Genomic DNA, 12,028 nt, shown 5'->3' with positions numbered 1-12,028 from the left:
GGTTAGGAAGGAAGGAGAGAACAGAAAGACAAAGTTTAAAAGCTAAGAAATATGATACCAAGCCCTCCTGTTACAGCTGTGGCCATCTGGTGAGATTATCACTAGGACAAAGAAAGATACCTAATTCTGTCACTGGGTCACAGCAGAGGTTGTCCACATGGCCAGCAAAGCACTAGCGCGCAAAGTACTAGTGTAAGGGAACAAAATATAGGGATGAAAATGATCTCAGTGCAGCATGTAACATCGATATGCAATATGAGCTGCAAAGGTGTGTTTAATGGGCACAGCTGTGTACACCCGTTCCGTATCTCAATACGACTGAATAGGCACCTCACTTCCACCCAGCATGCATTACTTCAAACCTCCAGCCACAAGATGAGTGCATTCCAAGGAATGATTGTGAAGCAGAATGACCAAGCTAATAAAGTTGTGTTGTTTATAAACTGGGCATGATGGGAAGAGCTTGTAATCCCAGCATTTGGGGAGGTACAGGCAGGAGGAGCAATTCAATTTCATCATTAGCTACACAGCAAGTTCAAGGCCCGATCTGAGCGACATTAAGACTCTGCTTAAAGACAGTCACGGTTGCACAAGGCACAGAGGATATGTGACAGCTGAGTGATCAGCCCTAAGTAAGACATTCCACCTTCTCTAAGGCTCAGGGAAGAGAGGTGGCCGAAAGATCCAGAAGATGGGCAGAGGGGCTTAAAAATGTCATCTTCTAGGCACGACACTCCCATTGAAACCATAAACTTAGAACAGCTGTATGGCTGCACTTGGTCTCCACAAGAATGCGCCTATCAATGGCCAGTCATAAGTGGAGGAAGAGTTTAGGGGACCCCACATATCACTATGGAAATATTCTCTACTGATAGATTTATGGGGAGCTTTCAGATGGTCATCCCACTGGGCTCCAAAGAATAGTTCCACCCAGTGATCACGCGATGTAGATAAACTAAATGGGTGACAAAAGTTATAAATCTAGGAAGGAGGCTGAGGGGCATAAAGGAAGTGAAAGTGATAAGGATGAAAAAAGAGATGAAAGAAGGTTAGGGGATGAGAGTAATCAGAAAATATTATACATATATATATATATACATATGTATAAACATTATATGTGTGTATAAAACTGTCAAAGCAGAAATTTAATCAAAAATAAAAATAAATAAAATGTTGCTTTAAAAAAAAGTTGCATCATTTACTTAAAATTTGCTCAGAGTAAACAATATGTCTCCTCAGTCTGCACCACACATGCATTGCAGTAAGGAGCTCTTAATTAACTTGATTAGGTCCATCATTTGACAGTATACATTTGTGAAATCTCCGTGCTGTCCACCTCAAATCACTCTTATCTGTCAGTTGCGCCTTAATAAAATTGGAGGTGAGGATGAGCATTATTAGCACAAAGAGACCATCTGAGACATAAAGAACACACCAGAATCACAAACAAGAGCTTCCCAGCACAGTGTGGGCTCAGCAGGTGGCCAGCGTTACAGACCTGAGTGCCCCAGGCAACCAGAGTCACATCACTGCCCTCCTGGATGACTTCAGCCTGAGACAGGGGGATCTTGTAGGGTTCTACTGGGACCTGTTCCACTAAATACATGAGAGAGAAAAACAAAAGTTAATTAATGTTCCTCATGCGTCTTTAAAGGATATTAAGAATCTCACTGTGACAAGATCTCATTGTTCAAAGCTTCATGTAAAATATAAATTTTATTACATAGCTCCATGACATCACTGCACAAATGAATACATGCAACATGTGAAATATATCACCTAAGCTGAAACATAGACAGCTGCAGTCAGAAACCAAATAAATATTAATGATACATTTTTTTTTACTCCGACTTCACTCATCAGCATTGGCTACGCATAAGAATTTAGCATATAGTGGCACGATGCTGACAGAGGAAAATGAACTGCGGTGGACGGAATTCTCTGGACTTTGTTACTGTTTGCATAAATCTAAAACTTTTATTTTTAAATACTTATAAAGTCAGGGCCAGTGAAATGGGTCAGCATGTGACAGTTGTTGCGGCACTAGCCTGGCAACCTGAGTTCAATTTGAAGACCTCAAATAGTAGTGGAAGAAGAAAAGGCACTGAGTAATGGACATCCACTCGCGTACTGTGTCACGCACACACAGGATTATTTTAAAGGAAGCGTAAAAATTATTAACAATTTGCCAAAACCCTGTTTGACTGCATTAAGTTCTCAGACCAGTTTTCTTTCCGGTAGAAGCCTACAAGCATTTGAACCACAGGGGGAATATTTGACCATGCCCCTTGGATGGAGACGCCTGGTGGCACTCAGAGGAAGGATAATAGGTCATCAAGAAGAGACTCGATACCCTATGAGCATATACAGGGGGAGGAGGTCTCCCTCAGTCACAGACATAGGGGAGGGGAATGGGGGGGAAGCGGGAGGGAAGGAGGAATGGGAGAATACAAGGAATGGGCTAACAACTGAGATGTAATTTGAATAAATTTATAATAAAAAAAGGAAAAAAAAAAAGAAACACAGGGGGAAATGCACGGTAGGATTAAGGTCACCGTGATTCATGTTTGCACTTTGCATCGACGAACAGTATTACCCACAAGCAAGCAACACCTTAACGACCTCACAAAGATTAACCAAATCAGTTTCACCAGGCCAAAGCGAAAAGACTAAACCACTGGTAGCCCAGGGAAACAGTCCTATGATTTTTTTTTCCCATGTAATCGAGCACAAGAAATTATCACGTGAATTTTTAAATGAGATCGAGTAGGAATTTGACAAATCTGACGAGCTTAGCAACTCTGAAGTTCCTCAGTGAGAAGAACAATGTGGGAAAAGTGTTAGAGATAATTGCTTTTTTTTTTTTTTCCTTACCACACCTCTTAGTTGTATGAAACTTATCTGTATACTTCTGCTTTGCATTCAAAGAACAAAAAAGGAGAAAATGAAATACAAGCTTGCCTCTGTTTCCCAGTCTCTAAAGCAGCATTTCCCAGAAGTCATCAATGCTAACAATTTCCTGGGTATTGGAAACAGCACCCGGTTTTTTTTCCCCCTGAGTTCTTTTTCCACATTGATTCTCTTCCCCCTCTTCTGAGGCAGGCTCTTGAGTTATACGAACTTATTCCCCCGCTTCCCTTGCAGCTGTCTCACTCAAAACTCTCTACTGATCAAATTGACCCTTGGTAGATTCTGCCTAGAAGCTGAAGAAATGAAGGAAAAGCAAGTGTTCAGAATAATTCTGAAGTCCTTCCTGCAGGCCCAGTGAACCAATAGGGACCGTGGTGCGGCACACACAGAGGACCACTAGTGCAGCTTTGCAGAAGCCGCTATGTTAAGAGTGGCTACTAGGCAAACAGCCTTAAAGCCTGGCTGCTAAAAACTTAAAGGAACAAGGTGTTACTTAATAGATGCCTTTTACCTATATCATGTGCGTTGGCCATCATCTGTTTGGAAACTCAGAACTCTGACTTAAGACAGTTTTTTGGGGGGCTGGAGAGATGGCTCAGCGGTTAAGAGCACTGTCTGCTCTTTCAAAGGACCCGGGTTCAATTCCCAGCCACCACATGGCAGCTCACAACTGTCTCTAATCCTAATTCCAATGGCTCTGACACCCTCACACTAAAATAAAATTAAATAAATTATTAAAAAAAAAGACAGTTTTTTGTACTCACAGTATGCAAGTACACATACACATATGCAAAGACCTTGCCTTTCTACCTGAACAAATAGAATCACGTTCTACACACTGCTAAGAAAACTTGTACATCAACATTCTTTTATTTACTTAGCAATACATCTTGACCATGTCAAAATACAGCTCTCAAGCCATATTTAGAAGAAAGGAAAAAAAAATGTTAAACTAAGTGGTGATAATACCAATGCTGTGTTACTAAGGGCTGCCATTCCTTGTATATGTATTTGTGCTGTTTCTCACTAATCACATTTCAGCAACCAGTACCTGAGAGAGTCACACGGTCTTTAAATATATCTAAATAAATAATAATATGGTAAAACCTACTAAAATTTATTTTATAGGCAAATCTCAAAGCAGATGATTATTAAGCTAACAAACTTGAGACATAAAACTGTAGTAGGAAACTTATAAGCTTTACGGAGTTTTTTAACGTATCACACAAACTATGTCACATCAAATACTTTAAGACTGGCACACTGTGGTTTACAAGTCAATTTATTTTTAAAAAGCATGTCTTTTGGCTTACAGCCATGTCAATTACTTATGTATTGAACACGGTTGTTTTCAACATGAGCTAAGTAGCTGCAACAGAGATGCACTGGCCTTAAAACCTAAAATATTTACTCTGTTCCTTTACGGAAGATAATACAACTGTACACAGTCAGTTCAGAGATTAACTCTAGTTCATTCACTGATGGTCCATACCCAGTATTGCATGGATGATAGATGGATAGGTGGGTAAATAAATGAACAGACAGATGGGGAAGTGGACAGACACAGAGACATATTTAACTAGGTTGCTATGTTCTACTAGGCCATTAGCCATCATGAAAGTCAAGACCACACTGAGGACACCTGGCCAAAGACAGCACCCTGGCCCACTGCTGTTACTTCATGCTCTACCAGCAAGACCCCAGGCCGGCAGAGAAGGCAGGAAGCCAGCACACATTCCACTCTGCTTGTGAATCAGTGACCAACATGCAAGAACCCTGTTGTCCTACCTTGTAAATCCACTGTCAGCTGATGAATAGCAAATCCCTTGGAATAAGGACTCTGGGGCTGGCACACTGACATGACTGGGTTGGCATCTTGGCACATCTTCGTTGAAGAACTGCCAGCAATGACTGCCTCGTTGTCTTAAATAAATTACCCAGAACACTAAGGCCTCATTATTTTAGCAATTTAAGGAACAGCATGACAACCAATACTTTATATTCTCTCTCTCTCTCTCTCTCTCTCTCTCTCTCTCTCTCTCTCTCTCTCTCTCTCTCTCTCTCTCTCTCATTCAGGGAAAGGCATATTACAACTGAATTGGGAGCACAAAGCCTTCTGTAGAAAACAAGTGAAATCCTCAGTGACGGGTCAAGAACCAATCTCTCCACCACATGAGCGTGCCACAGCCTTGCCCAGGTAAAGTTCAGAGGGAAGGCAAAGCCTTCCTCTGCTCCAAAAGTGTGACTCCTGACAGCGGGTACAGAAAACATCCACCATAGCTTTCTATGTTCTAGGCCCCTCCCTCTCCTGCTTACAGCCAGAAGACCACTCCCCTACACAGACAATTCCTACCGAGATTAGCTAGACCTGCCTCCTAGCTGTAGGTAACAACCTGTCTCCCTGTTCAACTGTATATAATAACCACGCTGACCTTCACAGTGCTGCAGTCTCTCCACCCAACAACCCAAACCATCTGATCCCCATCTTTCTGGATGTTGTATCTATGTGTAAGTCCTGTCTTCATTCCCTCACACCCAGTCAGGTCAATCTCTGGGAGCCACGCTTAATGCAGCAGATGTCTTCAAAGTTGTTTTTGGTTTTGCCAGAGTTTAAATATTAAGCTCTTGAAAGTAAGAGTAGAGCTTGAATATGCTCATTTGTAAAAAAGCCGAGCCAGATGAGCCAGAGAAAATTCACAGGTCCTCTGTAGTTATATTAATTTAAATGATAACATATCCCAAGAGAAAGTTATTTCAAATTAGCATTCCTGCCCTGTAGCTATGTGGTTTCTGAAAAAGGAGCCACAGGAGTTGGACCTCGAGCATCAGGAGTTAAGGAGCATCACATGTGCTCAGAGCATGGATGCCAACTGAATCCACTCCCTTCCTTCATGCTGATTGTAGGCATATCCTAATGAACACTGCACAGAGATGCTCAGCAGCAGACAGATACATAGTGATGACTGGATGACTGTCTGAAAATAACAGGTCGTTATAAAGCCAAAGAGAGAACAGCAAAATTATTAGGCAGGACAGGTTTTATAGGAGAATGTTGTAAACCTCCACACTTGCTTGCAGTTGAGAACACATTTGCATGCACAGCACGTGTTCACTTACAGATTCATGGCATGAATTAGTTCATTATCTTTGCAAATAGCTCATTTCGTTTCCCGTACTGATACCTTTTCCTCCAATTTTCTTCTAATAAGCCATCTTAAACAGATTCTTATAAGACTATACATAGGCACTGTGCATAATCTAGTCAGTTAACAAAAAATAAAAAATGTATATAGTCAGTTAACAATGACTGAGTAATATATTCATGCCTTGGATAAAATGTTGGACAAAAAAAACTGATGAAGTCATTCATGCTATCAAGAAACTCAGTCTTCTCTGGGAATTATAAAGATGAAAGATACTGTCAGCCAAGAAATAAAAAGGTGATATTGAAAACACATCACCAGCCACCCTGGGAATCTAGAAGGGGGCACTAGCCTGCTTACAGAAATCGAAGAGGTCTCACCAAGGATGGCACCACTGAGGGAAGTCTTGGAGACTGAGATGGTTGACATGAGAAAAAAATAAAGAAGGATTCATGAGGAAACAAAAGGCACGGAAGGGTGCAGCCATGTACACACTTAGACATCTAAGAAAACAGGAGTATGATATTTCAGATGAGAGGAATACGGGAACTTTTAAGTTACCATGCCCCAACCCTTGAAAGAACTTTCCAACACCTTATGAGGTCCTATATTAATTACCTATGTGCAGCAAAATAACCATAGATCTTCATGCTGCAAGTTCTCTTGTGGAGAGTATGTGATGGCCGTTACAGATATCTAAGGCTCATCCATCCTTCCCCACACTGAACTTCAAGAATCCCCATTTTTCCACAAATGTGAAACATGAGTAGAGCTTTGCCTGATGCCCTGGCAAAACATACATGTTCCCTCAAAAAAGAAAAGACCTAGATACAGATGTACCATACATTTCTGAAATGATAACCCACGGTGTCTGGTGATTAGATATTCTATATGTGCATTGCATCCTGAAAACAACCTGCCTCGCTTGCCGGTCCAGTGGGAGAGCAGAGGGCAAATCTGTCCACATAGAAGCCAGGTCCCAGCCTTATCTCTGCACCTAGTTCGGCAGTTTCTGACAAATTATTATATTACTTTTGTGTCCCAGGATTCCACCTGTGATTATGAAAATATTACAGGAAATGAGAACACATTTTAATTACTACAGTCATCATCTGGGGTAGAAGACAGTATTACTATCTACAAAACTTCACTGACCCCATCATTAAGACTGCATGGAGCATTTCCACTCTAGGACAAATCACTCTTACCCACAGTGCCATTTATTGTACATATCTGGAAGAGAGGCACAGTTGATTAATATTCCCATTTTTGAAGAGTACAAACCCTACAAGACATGCCAACTGCTGCAACAGTGGCACAAATGGAATGGGAGTGACCAACTACACTTTCTAATTAAATTAAGGCCTGTTCCGCAAGATGGCACCCATACGTGGCACAGTTGTCAGGGCCAAGAACCAGTGACTATACAAGTCCCAGATCCTAGAGAAGAACCTACTATGGTTACTCTGCTAATAATGTAGCACAGTATTAAACCAACTCCTAATGATGCCTCGTTATCCCAACGGAGTGGTGCATCTCTCTAAGCTCATCAAAGATGCTTCTTTACGCAATCAGTGGTGATAAAAGCAGAGGTCCACAGCTAGTTCAGGTTCAGAGAATAAGTGAGTGCAGAGTGTTCAAGCCTAAACGGGACATCTCTATCACACTCCCCTCTTCCCAAGGCTCAGGGAGCTGAAAGACTGTGCAAGCTCAAATCAGACAAAATCCCAGCATGGAGGGGGAAACTGGGCATCAAGTCCGATCCATAGCTGAGGACATATTGGTAATTTATAGATACTAAAAGTGAGAGAGAGTTGGTTTTCTCTAAGGGTATAGACCCAGCAAATCTCACATACGCCAGTAGATGGCCACACCCCTTAACAGTGTATAGGCAACACTAATGAGATATGATTGGTTTTTTAAAAAGAAAGAAAAATGGGGCCGGAGAGATGGCTCAGAGGCCAAGAGCACTGACTGCTCTTCCAAAGGCCCTAAATTCAATCCCAGCATCCACATGGTGGCTCACAATCATCTGTATTGCGATCTGGTGCCCTCTTCTGGCATGCAGAAGTACATGCAGGCAAAAACACTATAGAAAGAAAGAAAGAAAGAAAGAAAGAAAGAAAGAAAGAAAGAAAGAAAGAAAGAAAGAAAGAAAGAAAGACACAAACACAAGATTGAATAAGTATAAAATCGGGGTAGATGAGGAAGAGGTTGGAGGAGGCGATGAATATGATTCTATTTTCAATAGCAAGAAACAATACGAACTTCACACAAGAAAAATTGGCAACAAAAATAATTGAACACTAAATTGAAGTCACTATACATCAGTAATAGAGAGTTAAGGAGAGAAAAATCACCTAACATAAGAATTAAGGGACAAAAAATAACTGTTACTCCCAATTTAAAATGGATCACTGTTTTGTAAACTGGAGTATTAATTTAAACTCACCACAGGAATATGTGAGACTTGCTAGGTCCACACCCTTAAAGAAAGCTAACTCTCTCTCTCCTTTAGCATGTATAAATTACCATCTGTTCAGAATTTTAATTTTAATATAAGTAGTTTTGCTCTTATTGAAAAAAAATAGGGGCTAGAGAGATGGCTCAGAGATTAAGATTTCTTAATGCTCTTGCAGAGGGCCTGGGTTTGGCTCCCAGGACACACATCGAGCAGCTTAACATCAAGATTTCCAGTTCCAGATCTTCATCTGGCCTCTGCATGCACGTGGTGCACACAAACTCATGCAGGCACACACATATACAAAGAAAGAGAGAGGGAAGGAGGGAAGGAGGGAGGGAGGGAGGAAGGGAGGGCAGGAGGGAGGAAGGAGGGAAATAAGACATGGAGTTTTGCTGTCTATCACCTTGATACATATATAAAAACAAAACACAGGCATGATGAATTGGGCTAGGCTATCCCTACAACTCTTCCACATTCTCAGCATAATTCTTTCCAATCACTTTCACTGTTACAGTGGTGGGTATCCATGTTTCTCCACAAAACACTGGTTTCTGCATTAGTGACACATAAATCTTAAATAGATTGAAAAAGGAACAAAATGGTTACCAGTCGGATCCCCTCAGTCATGAGGTAAGCCTGGTTCAAGTCTTGCCTCTGAAGGTTTGTAAACCATTGAATACCTCATCATTTCTGGCACCTTTCCACATCATCACAACCATTTAGACCTTGTCATCAAGAGCAGTTTTCTGGTGTCTCTAGAATTTTGGTTTGGCATGTTCATTGTGTGTTTAGAAGGTCTTACTATGTATAACTGGCTGGCCTTGAACTCACAGCAATCCTCATTCCTCAGTTTTCTAAATGTTGGGATTGCAGGTGTGTGTCACCACACCCAGCACTCTGGAGCTTTCTCAGCTGTGGGTACCTATTCTGTGGAGATAAACATTGGTTTTTATATTTGTACACAGGCCGGCAATAGCAACTACTAGACCCTGAAAAAAATGAATACAAGACGCTCTTGATATCAAGCTCCGTGAACTGCCCTGGCGCAACCAAAGAATACATGGGCTTAGAGAAAGCAGAAGACTTAATACAGATTTTGTGAGCCTCTAATTTACATAACAATTTGTATTATTTCTATTAATTCTCAATGAATTAACAGAAATACATTTTAAAGAAAAACCTATCTGTAGAATACTTATAGCCTGCTCTTTAGTACTTGAGGATACAGACTTTACATTTATAGATTTCTGTACAAGCACATTTTAATACAGACATAACCTCCTTCTCCTACATACTTAAATGTATATAAACATGTTCTCTGCAATACGGTTTACAACAGCCAAATTTTAGAAGCAAGTCAATGTTACATAAGCAGGAAAAAGATAAGGATGTGGTACATATTTTACGAAGTAAAAATCAGCTACAAATACGTTAACTGATGGAAATGGGAGGGGCCTGGGCCAAGAGGCCCCTCCCCCAGGTGAAGGCCTACTGACAACTGATAGCTTCTAAAGGAAGAGAGTGGGTTTTACCTAAGCATGTGACCCTGGTATGTCCATCATGTACAGTGGATAGCTCCACACCCAGGAATATATAAGCATCACAAATTGGTCCTGATGGCCTTTTTAATGAGGGGGGGGATCACAAAATTGGAAGGGCAAGTAGAAGTTGGGGTGCAAATGATCAAAATACATTATATAAAAATCCCAAAGAATTAATAGAAATACATTTTGAAGAGCAGTTATCTGTAGACTATTTATAGCTTGCTCTTTATTACTTAGATATATAAACATACATTTATGGATCTTTGTACATTTATAGAAAAAGATTTTGCAAGTCAAGTTACAGGAGAGTCCATATGCCTTATTTATATTTTATACATGAGCAAATATGGTCCACCAAGTAACGAATGCAGATAAATGTAAATACACAGAACTGGGGGTAAGGAATGAAGTGTGGAGTAAAGGGAATGAAAGGGGAACTTGTTCTATTTTTATTCTGTATATAAATTATATATGGCTATGGAGCTGTGATGGGTGAACTTATTGCAAAGTGCCATGACTCATGATCCTAAATTTTACACAGAAACAAAAATGCATCACTCTATCACATGGCATATGTTTAGTCACTAAGAATATAACTCACTTGCAGTTTGAAGGATATGTATATGTAATGTTAAAACTAAATCTGGAAAGTAAATAGAAAAATCCCACTGGGACCAGGGCCATGAATAGTACAGTTTATCAGTCACAGAAAACATGTCAACAAATTCAAAGGTAACTTTGAACTTCAAGTTCACTAAAAACTTTTGATTCTCCTCCCTACTCAACATTTAACCAAGGCACTCTGAATCAGTAATGAAACTATGTTCTATTAATTGAAGATCCACTTGCTTTAGATACAGCAAAAGCTCTCCTGAGTGGCTAAGATAGAAACAAAAGTCTGTGAACAATGCATAAGAGAACAGAGACATGTAAAGAAAATTAACTTGTGATCAAACAAGTAAAAACTCCCCTACAGGAAACCCATGCTTCCTAAGTGATACACAGATAGATAAATCGAAATGATGCCGTTTGGACACTACATGCAGAGACTGAAACTATATACTCTGAGACAACAGGTAACTTTTTTATGACTGACATTTTAGCTTTCTAAGGAAATCTATGCCTAGCATCCTTAAATACTTTGCTTCAAGAATTATGAAGACAATGCTTCAAATTTGGGGAAATGTCTCTCTCCTAACAATACAAGTCAGCTTTCAAAAACCTAAATGGATAAAGTGAAATAGAAGACCAGGGCATGAGCCTTCAATTAAAGACAGTGGATTCCTATGATGAATAGTCACATAAGGTAGGTACTTATGCAACAAAACTGTATATGCCTTAGATTTTCAGGTGCTTTTTTCTTCATAACCAAGATGCATTTCCTAAGTAACTCATTAACAGTTCAGTGCCAGAAGTAGAGGTGCAATATATTAATAATATTTAAAGGTCATCAGTTTGCTGAAAGAAGAGGAAGGAACCTACTTTCCTCAGCAGAAGCAATTACTTGTACAATAATAACAAACATGCTTAGCAATAAGGATGATGAACAACAACTATTCCTGCAAGTTAAGGGCATGTTCATCCTCTGAATGATGCCCTAATGTTGTATATAATGGTGCAGTGTTGTCACAGTTGTTATCACAAGGAACAATGGCCATTCACACAACAGGCTGTGCAATAGACTCAGCAGTACAGATAAACTAGGCACAGGCAACACCATGGATGAGTCTCTAATAGGTTGGGCAAAAGGAGACCAAGAATGTACGTGAGACTCCATTTCCACAGAGCCCAACTAATCTAAGATAAGCACGAACAGCTAACCTAATCACAATCAGAAAACAACTACGCTTAGTGCTGAGAGAACAGCGAGCAGACAAAATAAATAAATAAATAAATAAATAAATAAAAGGAAAGGGCTTGCAGAATGATTAAAATGTTCTGCCTCTTGTTTTGTATAGTCATTATAT

At 40.2% G+C, this 12,028-nt stretch overlaps 1 protein-coding gene across 1 annotated transcript in view; it reads right to left on the bottom strand.

The window, feature by feature from the left end:
- Nucleotides 1-12,028, bottom strand: part of Bckdhb (branched chain keto acid dehydrogenase E1 subunit beta) — a 176,794-nt gene that overhangs the window by 108,558 nt on the left and 56,208 nt on the right. The window contains exon 7 of the mRNA XM_051140803.1: nucleotides 1,499-1,596. Within this exon, the coding sequence (XP_050996760.1) occupies nucleotides 1,499-1,596 (98 nt within the window). The remainder of the gene's footprint in view (nucleotides 1-1,498; nucleotides 1,597-12,028) is intronic.

The sequence above is a fragment of the Acomys russatus genome, chromosome 32, assembly GCF_903995435.1.
Source record: "Acomys russatus chromosome 32, mAcoRus1.1, whole genome shotgun sequence".
In the NCBI taxonomy this organism is placed as follows: Eukaryota; Metazoa; Chordata; class Mammalia; order Rodentia; family Muridae; genus Acomys; species Acomys russatus.
This window is presented reverse-complemented; position numbering and strand designations above follow the sequence as displayed.